This window comes from Vulpes lagopus, chromosome 3 (assembly GCF_018345385.1).
Source record: "Vulpes lagopus strain Blue_001 chromosome 3, ASM1834538v1, whole genome shotgun sequence".
Classification (NCBI taxonomy): domain Eukaryota; kingdom Metazoa; phylum Chordata; class Mammalia; order Carnivora; family Canidae; genus Vulpes; species Vulpes lagopus.
In genome coordinates, this window is record NC_054826.1 from 152205762 (window position 1) to 152225087 (window position 19326).

At 38.9% G+C, this 19326-nt stretch overlaps 1 protein-coding gene across 3 annotated transcripts in view; it reads left to right on the top strand.

Moving 5' to 3' along the window:
* LOC121488324 (SSX family member 2 interacting protein) overlaps positions 1-19326 on the top strand; it is a 47660-nt gene that overhangs the window by 18305 nt on the left and 10029 nt on the right. Inside the window, exons 3-13 of one of the 3 annotated variants that reach the window (XM_041750813.1) lie at positions 254-423; positions 893-1105; positions 3729-3839; positions 5811-5946; positions 7701-7776; positions 7847-8036; positions 11268-11418; positions 13246-13382; positions 13665-13835; positions 17159-17273; positions 17552-17717. In XM_041750813.1, the coding sequence (XP_041606747.1) occupies positions 254-423; positions 893-1105; positions 3729-3839; positions 5811-5946; positions 7701-7776; positions 7847-8036; positions 11268-11418; positions 13246-13382; positions 13665-13835; positions 17159-17273; positions 17552-17717 (1636 nt within the window). Of the gene's footprint in view, positions 1-253; positions 424-892; positions 1106-3728; positions 3840-5810; positions 5947-7700; positions 7777-7846; positions 8037-11267; positions 11419-13245; positions 13383-13661; positions 13836-17158; positions 17274-17551; positions 17718-19326 lie in introns of all 3 variants that reach the window. The other 2 variants (XM_041750812.1, XM_041750814.1) reach the window with 2 other exon arrangements.

The following is a 19326-nucleotide window of genomic DNA, read 5'->3' on the forward strand; positions in this document are numbered from 1 at the left end:
AGAAGTGATACACAGATTTTTCAGCTTATGAGTCGTTGCCCCTAACCTCTGTGTTGTTCAAGGGTCAACTTTATGTATTTTTCATAGAAAAACAGCCTTGTCTTAATTTGAAAATACTTAAAAATATTTATATAATTCAAAATCTTTGGGAATGGAGATAGTTCAGGAGATAGCCTGGAGATTGAGATTGTTCCTGACGGGGGCTTTCCATATGTTTTGTAAATTTAAGTAAATGCTTTTTTTGTTCTTCCAGAAAGCAAAAATATCTGTCAATATACCTCAGAAACAAAGATGTCTCCATCAAGTTTATACTCACAGCAAGTGCTATGTTCTTCAATACCTTTATCAAAAAATGTGCACAGTTTTTTCAGTGCCTTCTGCACAGAAGAGAATATTGAACAAAGTATTTCGTATCTTGATCAGGTAAAAAAAAAATTTTGTGAGAAGCACTTGCATAAATCATGTTATATAATAGAACATATCAAAGTTATGAGGAAAATACTTGTTAAGCACATGTATGTTATTATATATTGGCCAGGGACTTAGAACATACTAGATATGCAGAGAGCTCTGTGATCATCTAGTCTAGATACATGGTAGATATCTTTTTTTGTCAGTAGATTGGCCTCCACCTCACTCTAGGGGCTTCTCCACTGGGAATCTCTCCCGTATTTTACTGATGCAGAGACCTAAGTTCCTTCCCCCAGGATACAGGCAGTTGTAGAACAGAGACTATAAAGAGCCCAGTTCTCTCAGTTCTTTGTCCTTTGGGATATTTATAATTTCTTGACTCAGGATGGTTTTCATTATTTCTGAGAAAAGATTTCTGTCTTTTGTTTCTATACTAAGTCATCTGGTAACCAACTTTGAGAAAAACATTTTCTTCTACCAGGAATTGACTACTTTCGGTTTTCCTTCATTATATGAAGAATCCAAAGGTAAAGACACAAAGAGAGAATTAAATATAGTTGCTGTTTTAAATTGTATGAATGAGCTACTTGTACTTCAGCGGAAGAACCTTCTAGCTCAGGAAAATGTGGAAACACAGAATCTGAAACTGGGAAGTGATATGGACCATCTGCAGAACTGCTATGCAAAACTTAAGGTAGAAATTGCATGTCAACCTGTATTTCAGTTAACCACATGTCTCCTAAGCACAGCAAAGTGGTAACAGTGTTTTCTTGTTAATATTGTTAGGTTTTTATACAATGCCTGAAGGATAGAGATTGTTCCTGACGGGGACTGGAGGGGGTAGGTGGTGGCCTCTGAGGTTATAAAAAGACTGTGAGTTGTGGATAATACTTTTTTTTTTTTAAGATTTTATTTATTTATTCATGAGAGACACACAGAGAGAGAGAGGCAGAGACAAAGGCAGAGGGAGAAGCAGGCTCCCTGTGAGGAACCTGATGTGGGACTGGATCCCAGGACCACGCCCTGAGTCAAAGGCAGATGCTCAACCACTGAGCCACCCAGGTGTCCCTTTGGATAATACTTTAATCTTAATCAGAGAGACCTATGGAAAGTCTTATGAATTAGACTGACTCAGAGTTGTAAGCCCTTGAAGGCCATCATTCTGCCTTAAAACTTTTTATATGTCGGTAACCTTGGCTGAGTATTTTGTAAATAGCTAGTGAATGATCACACAATGATATTGGCAATCCAGGCCTGTTTAGCCTTTCCTCTAAGGAGTAGTCGCTTATTAGGACAGCCCAGAGTATAGAATGTTTTCCAGGAAATCATCTAATTCAGGTTTTACCTGGGCCAAAATCAGAATATTTTGCCCTGGACAGAAAAGTGTGTTCAGTGGCAAAAGTTGCTGATCTGTCCTTGAAGAGCCTCCAGATCTAGCATATGATTCATTCAGTTCATTGAGCACAATTTGTTATTTGTGTGCTAGGCACACTGGGTTTTACAGAGGAGTGAACCTCAGTCCCTGCTCTCAAGAAGATTATAATCTAGTGGAAAGAGATACATTGAACCATAACTATTTCCTTCATTAGTTGTCCTTGGTGTGGAAAGTAAGGGGATGCATCACAGAGTTAACACATGGTCTCAGATTTGAGAAGTAAACAGAAATTTACTAGTGTTTGGAGAAAACATTCTAGGCAGAGGGTATATAACCTGTTTAAAGCACAGAGGTATAAGAGACTGTAGGGACTGAAGTGTATGATTATGATGAAGAGTGATAGAGGTGAGGCTGGGCCCCAGGCATCCAAGGATGTGAGAGGCATTGTGCAGAAACCCAAAGGCACCAAGGAATATCAATGAAAGGAAGACATCATGGGCACGGTGTAAACATCAACCTGGCAGTAAGGTGGAGAAACTATGGGGAAGGTGCAGATTTGTATTTGGGACAGAGATGGTAGGGGCCCCAGAAGGCATGGTAGAAAGGACAGCTGTTAGCAAGCCTTAGCAGATTTTGGACTTCAACTACGGTAGTGCCAGTGGAGATGGTAAAAGTGAAATACAAAGCAACCTTTGGAGGTAAAATGGGTAGAATTTTATGAAAAGTTGAATTTGGGGAATAAGAGAGTCATTAATTTAAGATACCAACCAGGTCTGTGTCTGAAGTTTACAGAGGATGATGATATGAGATAAGTGATATACAGATTTGCAGGGATGATGATGAGTTCAAGTAAAGTGTTGATAATCACTCAAAGTGCATCTGATTTGACATACATGGGACATATCAACTGGCCCAGTGCCTTTAAGTGCAGGCATTCCAAGTAGTCTGGCATGACAGGAAGTATTCAGCCCACTGAAGAAGAGGGTGCCAAAAATTCTGACAACTGTAGAGTTATCCAAGGTATACTCCTAAATTTCCTAAATTCCTAAATCATCTTGAGGTCCATTGTTACAGAGATTGTGCAAGTTGTTATTTGTGGCTACTTATGCCAAAACCTGAGTGGCTTTTATATTTTATAAAGATAAGAGGATTTTAAAAATATTCCAATGGTCTCATGCAGAACTTGGCACATTTCCTCAGGAAATGTGTGGAATGAATTCAAAATGAACATCTTCTCCTATACTCATTCCAGCAATCCTGCCATTCCTCTTTGGAAAAAAAAATCTTGAGAGGTTACCATTTGCAAAGGAGAACAAATGTCATGCTTTGGTTGCACCCTTTTTACCTGAAGGGTTGCCACTTGGTCACACATCCTCTTAGACTTATCTCCATATGATTTTGGTTCTTTCTTGAAGAATATACTATAGAAGTGTTAAAAAGTACTAAAAGGAAATTTTATTTTATTTTTATTAAAGATTTTATTTATTCATGACAGAGAGAGGCAGAGACACAGGCAGAGGGAGAGGGAGAGAAGCAGGCTCTTTGCAGGGAACCTGACGCAGGACTCGATCCCGGGTCTTCAGGATCAGGCCCTGGGCCGAAGGCGGCGCCAAACCGCTGGGCCACCAAGGCTGGACAGCATCAGTGGAATAAGTGAAGAGCCTTTCAGGGGATCCACTTTGAAACTCTTTTGTATATGCATAAAAAATGTCATTTTAATAAATAAAATATTTAAATAAAATATTTAACATATTCAAACTTAAATTTATAACTTTATAGTCTTGGTTTATAATAATTGTTTTAAGTAAATGTTTTAGGGCCATTAAACTGCAGTTTTAGCTAACCCTCGTGTGTGTGTGTGTTGTTTTTACTAATCTTTGAAGAATTCATTTGCTCTGAGTCCTATGTTAATTTTAATCACAATTGCATATGGATGTTTTAGGAACAACTGGAAACCTCCAGGAGAGAAATGATTGGGCTTCAGGAAAGAGACAGACAGTTACAGTGCAAGAATCGGAATTTGCATCAGCTACTGAAAAATGAAAAAGATGAGGTGAGTTGTCAGTTACTGAAGATGAATTTTAAGTGGTATATATATTTTTTTGACATGACCAGGCCCCATTTTAAAACAAGAACATTAATTGATCCTTTGTCAGACTGCTGTGGTAGGCCTCTGTATACAGCATTGCAGTGTATTTAACCGAGGTCAGGTGCTCTCCCTGTCACCCCCACCCCCAAATCATGCAGTTTAGGACATTGGTCCATAGCTTGTGACAACCAGTGTCCTCAACCATCTGTCCTGGACTCAAATGTGTTGTTATTTTTTTCTCAGGCACAAGGGTGCTTTAACTGTGTATCTTTTATTTCCTGCCATACCTATACTTAATATCGGGCATGCCTCTTCTTTCTCTTTCTTAAATATTGGCATCGCTCATCCAATTAAACAATTAATTACTTGACTAAATGGACAGAAGAGTTCTTGCTTTTAAAAAAAAAAAAAAAAAAAAAAAGCAGGGATCCCTGGGTGGCTCAGCGGTTCAGTGCCTGCCTTTGGCCCAGGGTGTGATCCTGGAGTCCCGGGATTGAGTCCCACGTTGGGCTCCGGGCATGGAGCCTGCTTCTCCCTCTGCCCGTGTCTCTGTCTCTCTCTCTCTCTCTGTCTCTGTTTCTCTCTCTCTCTATCATGAATAAATAAAATCTTTAAAAAAAAAGCAATTCACATTTAAAAATCCTATTTCTGATTGTTAAAGACATCAATTCTAGTCTCATTTCGGCTCAAGTGTTTACTAGTGTTTGGATCTATAGATTTAATACATTTGAAATTATTATTTTTTTAAAATTACATAAGAAACATTTTGTTCTCAGTGTTCTACAGTTTGATCCCTGACCATCTGATAACTATACAAATACAGTATTTATTTTCAGTGTTTTATATAAATTTTTTTTAACTATAAGTAAGGACTTTAGGGATGGAGTGCATTTCTTTAATGACTTTATAGTGATTTAGCCAGATTTGTTTTGTCGTATTTTGACTATTTAGTAATGCAGTTAGTGGATAATGAAATACTTTAATTAAACTGCAAGGTCAATTACACATTTCCTTGAGTTATTTCACAGAAAATTTTGACTTGACCTGCTGGTTCCACTTCAGTGGTTAGTATATGGTTAATTTTTAGTAAGGATTAAGTTACACATGATCATCTCTAGCAGGATTAAAATGTTTGTATAGAAACAACACACGTCCAATCAAGGTCTGCCTGAGAAGCCACAGTAGATAAAAACCTCGAACAGTAGTAGGGCCTGGCATATAGTAGGCACTCAGCAAATGTTATTACCAGGTTCTGCTCTTTGGACCTACTCTATTTTTTTTAATATTTTATTTATTCATTCAGAGAGAGAGAGAGAGAGAGAGAGGCAGAGACACAGGCAGAGGGAGAAGCAGGCTCCATGCAGGGAGCCCGGCGTGGGACTCGATCCCAGGTCTCCAGGGTCACACCCCAGGCTGCAGGCGGCGCTAAACCGCGGCGCCACCGGGGCTGCCCGTGGACCTACTCTAATTTGAGAACTATTTATGGTCAGATAAAAACAAACCTGTTTATGTGCTGGGATGTGCTGTGGCTAATTTGTCACAGATTATTAAGGTATAAAGCGATTCAAGTCAGTAGTATAAGGAAGTCCCTACAAATGATCAGATTAATTCTTTTCCCAGATGAAGTTTTAATCACTTTAATACTTCTGTAAGAGTTTCTGGTTTCTAAAGGAGCAGAGTCTATATATAGGGTAAAAGGGGAAGAAAAAGATAATTTGGGATGTTAGTAAGCTCTGGAAATTTCAGAATTAAAAAACAAAAACTTTATGTGAATCACTTAGTGATACTTTAAAAAGTGATGTCCAGTGGTCATTGAGAAGAATAATTCTAAAATTATTTTATGAGGAGGTGGATGCTAGAACTTCTTTACTTTACAAATTTTAACTGGGGTTATCAATCATAAAGGGACTCATTCAGTGGAAATGCTATTTTCAGGTACAAAAATTACAAAATATCATTGCAAGTCGAGCTACTCAATATAATCATGATATGAAGAGAAAAGAACGTGAATATAACAAATTAAAGGAACGTCTACATCAGCTTGTTATGAACAAGAAGGATAAAAAAATAGGTAAGAAACAACTGGTTAAGATAGAAGAAAGTAAATAAGCTAAAATGCTAAGAAATAAATGTGAACAATAGAGCACAGTAGCTCATAATTTTTATGCTTCATGCAATTGTTTATAGCCAGTATATATCCATATAAACTAGAAATTGAGGCAACTTATTAGTGAAAAATAATAATTTTGTTGTTTTGTTGCATATAAGAATTATATATATCATTTTTAATATGGTAGTTGTAGTTCCACAGAGGAAAACCCAAGCCAGAGGATATTCTAATCCTCCTCAGAAAAAAAACTGATAATAAGAAAAATCAAGATGAGTTTCTGAGTATCAAAAAAAGTGTGATTTTGGAATTAACTTCATAAAATTATTCATCAGGCCAAACTATTTACATCTGTTCCTTTAAAGAAATGTAGCTGTGCATTTTTGAAGCACCTAGTCTAAAGGATGAACTGTGAATGTTAATGCTTATACTTGTGCTTAAGAGTCTTTTGAAAAGCAATTTGCAACTTCATCCAAGTATATGCATACCTTCAGGTAAATCACATAGATGAAAATAAAAACACACGTACACAAGAGTAAAGCTCTGCAGATACAGTTTTGCTGGCCTGGTAAGATGCGGCCCAGGAAATCTATGCATTTATTTATCAAAGAGTGGTTTCCAAGTGGACTATAGGTTGTCCTCTAACCTACATTGTACAGTAATGCCCTAAACTGTGGTTTCCGAAACTGAGCTTGGCTGACACAACAGCTGATGAGCAGATGTCTCAAGCTGTCACATGGTGGGGGCTGTGTCCGCTGTCAGCAGGCAGCTCAGTGCTGACTGCATCACTGCCATTCTGCACAGCAGAGCTTTTGCGATTAGTCAGCTATCTTATTTTAAAAATTACTGAAAAATGAAAATGGAATAAGCAATTAAGACAAGGTTGAAAATCTTAGGATAATCAAATTTAAACTTCATTGGTTAACCTCGTGTTCATTCATGAATTAAATAAAGAGAAGGATGAAATGCTGTAAGTATAAAATGTAGCACCTAATTAGAGAAATTTATTAAAGATTTAACTCGGGTTACAGAGCCCTTATTTTATTGGGGCCTGGCTGTTTCCTAGTGCAAACCTAATTGGAAGTGACAGTTTCATAATGATTTTATCAAGTCTAAAATTACAGTAACTTCTTGTCCTCTTATTTCCTTCTAGTACTGTCAGGGGCCTTGATTCCTTTGATGATGATGACAACACAGGGCTTGGCAAACTTTTTCTGTAGAGATTCTAATAGTAAATATGTTCAGGTTTGTGGAGTCTGTAGTCTTTCATCACTATTCATCCCCACACTTGTAGTGTAAAACTAACTAATATGAACAAATGGTGTGGCAATGTTCTAGCAAAACTTTATTTAGAAAATCGGGCAACTGGCCTACAGGCCATAGTTTGCTTATTACCCCAATGATAAAATTAATAATGATAATAAAATAACATTTATCAAGACTTTGTTAAGTGTCTTAACTTCTTTTACCCTTCACAACAACTCTTTGGTAAATACTTTCATTATTCCTTCTGTACTGACAAAGAAACAGGCTTAATCAGTGTCGAGATCTCAGTGCTTAACAGTGATGGAGAACTGGAACCTGAAATGTGGGCTGTTTGAGCCCAAATCCTAATCTGTACCAGGTTGATTTATGTGTGATAGACTGTGTTAGGGTTTTATACACTTTAACAAATGTGTGGTAAGAATTGGTTTTGTTTTGCATGTTCATGTTTTTAGCTATGGAAGTTTTAAATTATGTGGGGAGAGCCGATGGAAAAAGAGGCTCCTGGAGGACGGGTAAAACTGAGGCCAGGTAAGGTCCAATTTAAATTGATATATTTCATCAGACTTTTCTTCCTGTAACTGCATTTTCATACTGACAGTTTCTTTCTCAGGAATGAAGATGAAATGTATAAAATTCTGTTGAATGATTATGAATATCGTCAGAAACAAATCCTAATGGAAAATGCTGAACTTAAGAAGGTTCTTCAGCAAATGAAAAAGGAAATGATTTCTCTTCTTTCTCCCCAAAAGCAGAAACCTAGAGAAAGAGCAGATGATAGTACAGGAACTGTAAGTGGCTCTTTCCTCTCTCCTACAGTTTCAGATTGCTAAGTCGAACAATTAAAACATTAGATAGGTCTTCCCAGTGGGGACACTCTTGATGTTTTGGACAGGACACTCACTACTGTACCAGCTCCAGTCACTGGGACGACAACAACAAAATGTCCCTGTATGTTTCTAGAACTTGGGAAATGATGGAGATGAGTGCCAAACACTGTGATAAACACTTTGTGAGCATTGCCTCATTTCACTCTTCTAATTTGATGCTTTTCCTGTCATAATTATCCCCATTTTATAGCTGAGGAAACTGGGGCACACTCGTCTAATGAGTCCAGTATCACACGTGACAGAACTAGGATTTAAATCCAAGTCTGTCTCACCCCAGAGTTCATGTTTCTAACCATTGTGCTGAGTATCCTCTTAATAGTTTAGGTATTCTGTACTTGAGCCGGCTTTACTTTTCAGAGTGAAGCATTAACTTTGGGAGCCTACTAATCTTTCCAGAAATTTGCTGAATGTCCCTTACATTCTGCTCCCTGGAAAGAAAAAACTAAAAGGATTTTGACTTCTTTCTTTGTCTGAGTTGGGGCTGTTATAACAAACTACCACAGCCTGGGTGGTTAAGAACAACGGAAATTTATTTTTTACGATTCTGGTGCTGGAAGGCTCAAAATCTGGGGGCCAGTAGGGTCAGTATCCGGTGAGAGTACGTCTTCCTGATTGCACACTGCTGACTCCTTGTCCCCTCACCCTCACATACCAAAGGAGAAGAGCTCAACCAAGGCACTCACCCCATTCACGAGGGCTCTACTTGTCATGACTTCATCACTTCCACAGGCCCCACCTCTGACTACCTGCACCTCAGGCATTAGCATTTCACTGTGAATTTGAGGGAACATGAACGTTCAGTCCATTGCATCCTTCAGGAAGCTCTTTGGGGAGATGGGGCATGTGGAAAAGTGATTGTTACACATGTTAAAAGCTATAATAGGGGTGGTACAAGGTGTTGAGCAAAGTAGGTGTGGCAATCAGGGAAGGCATCACAGGGAACATGACATTTGAGTTGGCTCTTGAGAATAGGTAGTGGTTCCTGGGGTTAGGAGCATGTGACAGAGGGAATAATCTGTGCAGAGGTCTGAAAAAAGCAAGTCATGTAATGGTGAAAACTTCTGTTAACTTTACTGCTTTACGTGTTTAGATTCTGGCTTCAGCCAAGTGACTAAAATCTGAAAATAACATTGATGGGAAATGCTAATTATCAAGTTATCAGAACTTGGTTTTTAAACCTGTATTATGGGATTATTTACCTTGTATCAGTCTAACTGATAAACCTACCCCACCTTCTATCTCTTTTTCCTTAAAAAAAAAAAAAAAAAAGAAATGTTACCTTAATGTTCTTTTAAACTGTCCAGTTTGGGATCTGCTTGACTTCAGCCTTTTCTCACAGTCTGTCACTTTTTGTTCGTTGTGAACTTGCACAAATATATCTCCAAGACCAAACACAGTGTCTGTTATTCCTGCGGTTCCTTCAGTTTTTGGCCCAACCTTTACCATTATTACCTGCTTTTGTTTAGCAAAAGCAAGTAGTGTAGTGTAGATCAAGAAGACCTTTCTCGGGCAGCCCGGGTGGCTCAGTGGTTTAGCGCTGACTTCAGTCCAGGGCCTGATCCTGGAGACCCGGGATCAAGTCCCATGTCGGACTCCGTGCATGGAGCCTGCTTCTCCCTCTGCCTGTGTCTCTGCCTCTCTCTGTGTGTTTCGTAAATAAATAAAATCTTAAAAAAAAAAAAAAAAAAAAGACAACCTTTCTCAGATGTTTAAATTCCCCCTCTCCTCGCCACTACAGCCAGTCGATAGTATCCTGTATAATTCTTAATAATTCAGATTTTACATGTGGAGAAACAATAATCGCTTCAGTATATTTTTTGTTTTTAAAGTATCTGTTTTTCTAGATCTTTTTTCCTCTTAGGATGTAATCCAATCCTTCCTTTTAAGGATTTTTGGAGCTTTATAGTAAGAGGAATCAGATATAACCTTAGAATGCTTATGTAGCCTTCAGGTTTCGTTAATGTATCATTGTGTTTAATTATAGCCAAACATATACTAAAAATTCAAGTTAAATTTTTATTTTCATTTTGTGGTTTCAGAGTATCTTTACAGTGCTCTGGTATGCTTTAACACGTAGAAGGTGTAGCTCCTTGGAAGAATTATTGGCAAGTAGCTCCAGAGGATTTTCTGGCAAGAACCAGAGTCACAGTGAGCTCTGTGCTGGGCCTTTCTCCAGCCTGCCCCCCACTCCCACCCCCCACCCCAGGAGACCTCTGGCAGCCATTGCTCACCCGGGCCAGTGATACAGCTCTCCCAGCCGAGTCCCCCTCTCATTCCTGCTGCACCTGCCCATGGGAACGGTCTGATCAGCATTCCTTCATCTTTGACCTTTCTCCTTTTCTTCCCATGCAAGATATTTTATTGTTCACGTCAGGGAAATATATCTCTGTCTACTCTCCTGGATGTTAACAACAAATTTAGGACTTTGCAGATTATGCAGATATCATATATATGTATACATATATGTCTGTCATATACATGCAGATATCATATATATGCAGATATGATATCTGCACATATATATAAAATAATATTTATGTAGCTACAGATTATTTTGACATAATGTATTTTAGTACTGCTTCCCTGTGTTCTTTATCTTGCTTTGATTCTAGGTGATCCTATATCAGTGGTTTACAGTATTTTCCCATGTTTTAATGTCTTGGTAAAGTGAAAAGAAAAATAATCTCTAGTTTTATTTTTCAAAATTATATGAGAAAAATAGGATTCACAGTTCCTTTTACTTTGTAGATAACCTCAGTGGTTTATTTATTTAAGCAGCCTCAGATCTCAGCTCTGCCTCTTGGGTGCATGATAGGGGGTCAGTGTGTCTACTTCTCGAAGCATCACTTTTCCCACATTTGAGGATGAGTTAGCCTGTGAGAGCTCTAACACAGCACTGGGCAATAGCAAATAACTCTTCCCCACACAGCTCCAGGACTCTTCACTATCATATTTGGATTCAAATTCATATTTGAAGAGACTTGAGTTGCAGAGTTTGTCTTCAGGTATATATGCATAAGATATGGCACAAATGATTTTGGTATCTCTGATAATCGGTTTGATTAGCACTGCCTGAGTATCTAGAGCCATTTTAAGATACTGGTCTTTCCTTTTCATCTCTCTTGCTTGTAGGTTATCTCTGATGCTGAAGAAGATGCTGGAGAACTGAGTAGAGAGAGTATGTGGGACCTTTCCTGTGAGACTGTGAGAGAGCAGCTGACCAACAGCATCAGAAAACAATGGAGAATTTTGAAAAGTCATGTAGAAAAACTTGATAACCAAGGTAACTTACTACCGCAGTGCGTGCCCAGTGAGTTGTGACACTCTGCTCTTAGTGTCAGTCACTTGGAACACTGCGTTAGGGGCTCAGACCCTGAAGCACTTGACACTTGAGCTCAGTTGGGTGTGTGGTTTGATAATCAAGCTTCTGTCTACTTTTAGAGGTGAGGTTTGAACCTCATCGAGAAATACTTTGTCCTCAGAGTGAATCTCTCTCTGAAAAGAGGACACTACGTATCTCCATCTCTTCTGAGTACAGTATGTATTTGAATAAAGTGAAGCAAGTCTCTTAACCAATCTAGAAATTAAGATTTGTTCATTGTGATAGGTATAAATATGAACTTTTCACTTATTATTCCAAGATATTTATATACTCCTAGGTTGCTAATTTATTTTTAACTTATTTTCAAAATAATAGATGTTAAATATAAAGTATCAATTAGGAAGTATATGAAGTAGAATATTCAGGTTTCTGTTTCCTACCCGTGACACTTAACAGTTTGGTGCTTGTCTTCCTAGATTTTTCTGTAGGCATTTACAAGATTCTTTTTTTTAAGATTTATTCATTTGACAGCACAAGCAAGGGGAACAGCAGGGAGAGGGAGAAGCAGACTCCCCTCAGAGCAGGGAGTCCAACACAGGCTCGATCCCAGGACCCTGAGATCATGACCTGAGCCAAAGGCAGATGCTTATCTGACTGAGCCACCTAGGTACCCACAAAATATTTATTTTAAAATATATAAAAACCTGGCATACCTGGGTGGCTCAGTCAGTTAAGCGTCTGACTCTTAGTTTCAGCTCAGGTCAGGATCTCAGGGTCAGGATCAAGCACCATGTGAGGCTCTGCACTCAGCATGGAGTTTGCTTGAGCTGCTCTCTCTCTTCCTCTCCCTCAACCCCTCCCCCTGCTCATGCATGCACACTCTCTTGTCTTTCTCAAACTTAAAATTTTTATATATATATTTATTATGTATGTACATATATATACACACACAAAAATGGAATATTATATATTTTTCTACACTGCTCTTTTCATTTAACGTGTATTAGTGTTAATGGTGTTTAGACACCATTCTCTGTTACTGTAGATAGTAGAGATCTACATTGATAAATAGATTCTTAATTTTTGGTATTTTTTAAAGTTTGCATGCTTTTAAGTCAAGAAAATAAAGATTTCTGCTCAGTAAATAAGTCTGTTGAAAGAAATTTATTCTAAATGTCAAAAGTCACAAAATCACTGTCAGTTGTCTTCAGTAGTAAAGAGTAATCAGCAAAATTTTGTACCACAATTAATTTACATGAGATTTTATTGATTTCAATCACCATCTATTAGTAAGCAGCAAGTATGTTTGGACTTCCTATTTGTCAAATTTAGTACCAGCGAGCATGATTTGTAGCACTGCATTGATCTTTGAAGAAGTGTCAAAAGTAGTTTATAGATTTGTTAATTAATTTTCTCTTCTCTCAATATAGGTTGTCCATTCTTAGGACATAGACTTGGATAAATATGGATTATAAATGTTCATAGTAGAACTATTAGTAAAGGATATCATTTTAGTCCAAAAATAGTACAGATTTGTAGTTGTAGTGAATCCCTCATAATAAGTTGCTTTGCTTTTTAAAATTTTCATAGTGCTAAAATACTATAAATTTAGTTGTATTATTACAGCTTATGAGATATTTAAAGGACAGAGGAAATAAGTACCTTTTAGAAAACCTATGAGATTCCAGAATGAAAAATTCTGAGAGCCTTGATTTTTAAATATAATTCAAAAAGCACCGTAAACCAAGTGGTGAGAAACCTATGTCAAATTACTTGGCTTTACGTTAGTTTCAAAGGTACACCTGGAAGGTTTTACTGATGAAGACGTAATCTCACGACAAGACCACGAACAAGAAACTGAAAAACTCGAGTTAGAAATTCAGCAGTGTAAAGAAATGATTAAAACTCAGCAGCAGCTTTTACAGGTAAATGTGAGTTGCCTCTTAAAACTGTTTCCCCATGTGAATGGCCAGGATCTTACTGAGTCCCGTGCTGGATTTGTATTCCTGTGGCTCAGAGGGTCTACCCAGCACTCGGCTGTTTGCTTACTAACAGGTGGGGCTCCCCTGAGAAGCCTCACTTGACTTCCTGCTCTTCCATGATTTCTGCCCTTCTCCTGAAGTCTCAGCTCCCCTTGCTTTACTTTTAACTGGGAGTGTTGCGGGGACCTCCTGGAACTTATACTATGTTCTAAAATTTAATAGCAGCAGCTCGCCACGGCATGCGATGATGACACCACGTCCCTGCTGCGAGACTGTTACTTGCTGGAGGAGAAGGAGCGTCTCAAGGAAGAATGGTCCCTGTTTAAAGAGCAAAAAAAGAATTTCGAGAAGGAAAGACGAAGCTTTACAGAAGCAGCTATTCGCCTAGGATTGGAGGTATTTTAAACTGTTGGACTTTCCTGGCGGGGCTTTTGAAAGTCCTGCGGAGGCCAGCAGAAGGCCTCCAGCTCTGCCTCTCATTGTGTCATCGCTCTTCAGTTTGTTTCCTCGAGCATTGTATCAGGGAGCTTATAATAACACCAGCTGGAAGGGATTGTAAGCACCTGGACTACTTTAGGAGGATGTTATTTTGCCTCTACTGGATTTGGGAATTGAAACTTATTTCTTTAAAAAATTGTAAGCAAAAAAAAAAAAAAAATGTAAGTATCCATGATTGTCCCTTTTGGATTGGCTTTCTCCTGGTAAGGCTTCACTTCCTGCAGGAGACCTCTCTGGACATCTGTCATCCCCCGCCCGCTGTCAGTAGGTGCAGCATCAGAAGATGGTGCAAGCAGAGCATGTTTGTGGTTCAGAAAGGGGGAGGGGAGGGTATGGTACAGAAGCTCCCCCTCCCTGCCCTTACCCAGGGATGTGTGCAGACACCTTGGATGGCTCGCTTTTTCACTTACCTGTGTCTTAACCTACATATTTCCCTTTCAAAACTCATAGAAGGAATGTGTGAATGTGGTTTAAAAAAATAAAAACTCTTACAAAAAGCCACAAGGTGAGAAAATATCACCCATTCTCACCAGTGTCGTTCCTCAGAGGTAATCACTAAGTTTGTGATTCTTCCGGGAAGTACCATTTTAACTTTGATGTACTTCAGCGTTTCTGTTGATCCCCCTGCTGTGAAAGAGATGGAATTCAGTGTCCTTTCATTCCTCCCCTCTACACTGTCCCTCATCTGTACATATGACTTATTCATAATCCTTTTTAAAGTAACTTTTTATAAATGGTTTCCTCTGGCTGACTTTTTCTTTTTTACTTATTTTTTTAAAGATTTTATTTATTCATGAGAGACACAGAGAGAGGGGCAGAGACACAGGGAGAGGGAGGAGAAGCAGGCTCCATGCAAGGAGCCTGATTTGGGACTCGATTCCAGGAATCTGGGATCATGTCCTAAGCCAAAGGCAGACACTCAACCCGCTAAGCCACCCAGGCGCCCCCCCCCCTTTTTTTTTTTTGACTTTAAACAGTATATTCAGTGCTTCCATTTCCTATTCACCTTGGGACAGCATGTTTATCCCTGCCATGAAAGATGAAGACCTTCTCGTATATCCCCTTATCTCACTTCTCTTGCCCCTCTAACTTCCCAGTTTCTGTCTGTGCTTTGCTTTTTCATCCTCAAGTGTGATCCTGGAATGTGTAATCCAGGTGTAAGTCCTTTGTCCAAATTTGAGACTTCATAATTGAAAGAGCACTGATAACGTCATGATTTTGTAAATGTTATTCATTCTCTAACCTAGCAATAGGTTTGGCCGCATAGAAAATATTCTACGTTATAAGACTTTGCCTCCTGGAAGAGAACCCTTCATATATCCCCGTGTAGTGAGCACCTCCTCTGACTTTCTTTGTAGCTTTTATGATTTCCTGGATCACATTCAGCTTATATCTCATGTTATCTTCTTTCCTGGGTTCCTTTTTCAATTTACTATATTACCTCTTGAGTAATTCTTATCATAAGTATTGTGTGAGTGAAAAATACTCTGAATTCTAGAATATCCAAAAATATATCCATGTGATTGATTTGGCTGGATGTAGAATTTAGTTTCCAACATTTTCCTTCAAAACTTTGAGTTATTCCATTTCATCTACTGTTTGATTTTGCTGATGAGAAGCCTGATTATTATGTAATGTACATAGAGTACTTTGTGGATATCCTGTGTTGTGTTTTTTCCTCCTGTCCTTTTTTTTTTTTTTTTTTGTAGTCTTAAAATTCTGAAATTTTACCAGGGTATATCTAGGTGTAGCTCCTTTCAGCCTCAAGACAGTGAATTTCTTCGACTTAGGGATATTTTCTTTATTCTATATTTTTTCCTTCTTTGACTTCTGCATTCTGGAACGCTTTTATTAGACAAGTGACTGGCCTTCTAACTGTATCTATAGATGGACTTTATGTTCTGAATTCAGGGATATTCTCTCGCCTTTTTCTTGTGCATCTCCACCCTGGTATTCAGCAGGGCCAATTTTAACTCTTCACTTCATCCAATGAGTTTTTATTTTAGATTTATCTTTTAAGTTCTCTCCTGTCCTCAGTTTTTGCTTTACTTTGTATAGCACTATATTATTTTACAGATATTCATAAATCTGTGTTAGAATTCTTTTTAAAAGGTCTCATGGGGGGATCCATGGGTGGCTCAGCAGTTTGGTGCCTGCCTTTGGCCCAGGGTGCAATCCTGGAGTCCCGGGATCGAGTCCCACGTCGGGCTCCTGGCATGGAGCCTGCTTCTCCCTCTGCCTATGTCTCTGCCTCTCTCTCTCTCTCTCTCTCTCTGTCTATTATGAGTAAATAAATAAATCTTTAAAAATAAAAAAAGTTTTAAGAAAAGGTTTCTTGAGCTGTTATCTGTGGTCAGGTCTCTTTGTCTTGGCCATTTTTCTTTCATGTTCTTAGTTTTCTTCAAATGTCTGGTAATGCGGGATTTTGTATTAGTTTCTAGGATTGAAAGTCTATATTTTATTTAAGTAGCTAACATAGATGTCCTCCACAGCTGTGAAAATCTATCTTATCAATAGCTGACTTTCTTAGAAAACAAAAACAGTTTGCACCAGCTTTTTTTCCTGCCTGGTTCTGGGTCCCTGTCTCCCTCCTGTTCTAAGAGATACTCTGGCTACTTTGTGTACCATTCCCAGCTCTCTGCAGGAGAATCCATCTGCCTCTGGTCACTGGGCCCAGTGGAGCCAGTGAAGGATGGGAAGGAAGCCTGAGAGACCTGAGGAGTGAGGGAGAATTTAGGATCCTCAGCTGTTGGCAAGGAGAAAGTCTGACATGTGCCCCCTTGTGGTTTAGTGGTGGTGGCTGCTCGCTCTGGTAGGTGGTTAGAGGCTGAGAACGATGCCTGGTGAAGTCACAGCTCCTTTTTCTCAAGTGATTGCAATTTGCAGTGGGTATTTTTCTGTTGTTTGTAATTCTATATAATCTGTATGTTCAGGAGTTACGCTAATATGCTGTTTTTTTACATTGTCCATTTGAGTTTACTCAAAACAGGTATGAAAATAGTGATTAGTTGGTTTATTAGGTGAAATGGGTGAATTTTTACTTTTTTAAATATATTTTTAAGTGAAAATTTTCTTAGTTTTCTAGGTTAATTTATTTGACTTACAAAATCTATATGATAGCCAGAAAGCAAACACCAACAGCTACAGGAATTGTGGGAAATGCCAACAATGTGAATGTTGAAATATTGATCAATATGTCTTTGGTTTGCTTGTTATGATAGAGAAAGGCGTTTGAAGAAGAAAGAGCCAGTTGGTTAAAGCAACAGTTTTTAAATATGACTACCTTTGACCACCAGAACTCAGAAAATATGAAACTTTTCAGTGCCTTCTCAGGAAGTGAGTACCTCATTAACCCTTTCATCTGAAAACACATGTTAATAAAATATTGTAAATTGTTAATATAAAACATTTTTAAAACTGGTCCTTAGATGTTTATGGATTGTGCACAAGAGAGGGCAAGATGAACTAGAGTGACAGGCTGGAGTGGACCCCTCCCCCCCCATTAACTTGTTCTGTCTCAGACCTCACTCCCCTGCAGATGATCACCATAGTTAATATCCTCCACTTTGGTACCTCACCACATGGGCTGCCTTTTTTCTTTTTCCTTTCCACAGGTTCTGATCGGGACAGTCTCTCAGTGCACTCGAGGCCACGGCAAAAGAAGCCTCACAGTGTGTCTAACGGGACTCCAGTTTGCACCTCTAAACTTACTAAGTCTCTTCCTGCTTCTCCTTCTACTTCGGACTTTTGCCAGACACGGTCCTGCGCATCTGAGCATAGGTATTGGTCTCTATGTCATCTTTGCACGTGTCTGTACCACTGCTAAAGTTACCTTGCTAAGGGCACGTTGCCATGTCTGCAGTGTTAGCATAGCTTTGCTATTGGAGAGGAATTTAGTGGATTGATCATTCATTCTACAAACATTTACTGGGTGTCCATTATATAAGGATACATGTTAGGTGCTGGGAATATAGTAGCAAACCAGGTAGATCTGGTACCTATCTTCTGGGAGCTGAATCATAGAGTGTTATTCCTTTCATGTCACATCCAAAATACAATTTAAAATAGTCTAATTTACAGGAATCATTCAGTATTTTGAATTCTTTAATTTTGTTAAATAGAAGGATATTATCTTCACAATCTTTGTACATATTTTAAATTTTCTTTTGCCGTGCCCATTTAACTGGTGTTGAAGGGCAAAGAACTAAGAAATATATCCTCATCGTGATGGTAAAGATCTGTGCCCGGGGCTGACAGGGTCAAAAAAGAGTTGCTCGCACTCCAGGAAACCCACATATTTCTGTGAACTGATACATTTTGGTATTTTCCTCTGTCTCAAGTTGTTAAATCATTTTCTAAGGTATAATACCAGTATTTTACCTCAGAGCCTATTCCAAGATGAATTAACTAGGTACAGAGAACATTCCTAGTGACAGAGGAATAGGAAAGGGCAAAGGGGCACCCTGGAAAGTGTGATGGTGATCTTTCTTCTTAACCAAAGTAGGAGCCCCTGGCCTGGGGGCCTGAGAATTTGGCAGGAGCCCCAGGGAGCAGGATCGGGGTTCTGGCACACTCAGCCTCTGGGAGTGAGAGGCTTGTGTGGACCTAAGTGTTGAAAAAGCCCACTGGCCCTTGGACCAAGAGTTGTTAAATAAATGAATTTCAAGACAAAAATATGAAGCTGATAAAAGACAAGACACTGTATATATTATTGATTTGTAAAAGAATTAGGACACTAAACATTGAGGAGCAAAAAAAGAGCTTGAGGAAGAGTGCTGTAGGCAGGCGTAGGGACCCCCAAGGTGGGACACTGGTGTGTTTGTGGCCAGTGGTGGTAGCAAGCCAGGACCAGAAGGTGAGAGATGATGCTGGAAGGTGGGCAGGGGTCACATCTTCTAAGGCCCTGGGTGAGGAGATGAGGATTAAAAACTTCAAATATATATAAATGTAGAGAGAATAAGGTCGTGATGCCCTTTGTACCCATAATCCAGCTTCAGCAGTTATTGACTCATGACTGTGTTGTATGTTCATCCATAACCCCACTCTGCTGCCCCCGCACATGTGCACTTGATGTGTCGCTTGTAAAGTATTTTAGTCTGTATTTGTAGGCCAGGTATTGTTCTAAGGACACCCAGGAAACACCTTGGAGACATGTAAGCAAGAGAGAAAACAAATCTGTTTCGGAAAAAAAAACAAACAAAACAAAAAACAAAAAAAAAACCCAAATCTGTTTCGAAAAGATGACTGTTCCGTTTTATGGAAAACAGACTATTGGAGCCAGTGTCCTAAGCCAGGAGATGCAGATAGGTTTCAGTGAAGTTGAGATGAAATGATCGTAGTTTAGACAGGGGTCGTGACATGAAGGGAGACATGACTGGATTTGGAATAT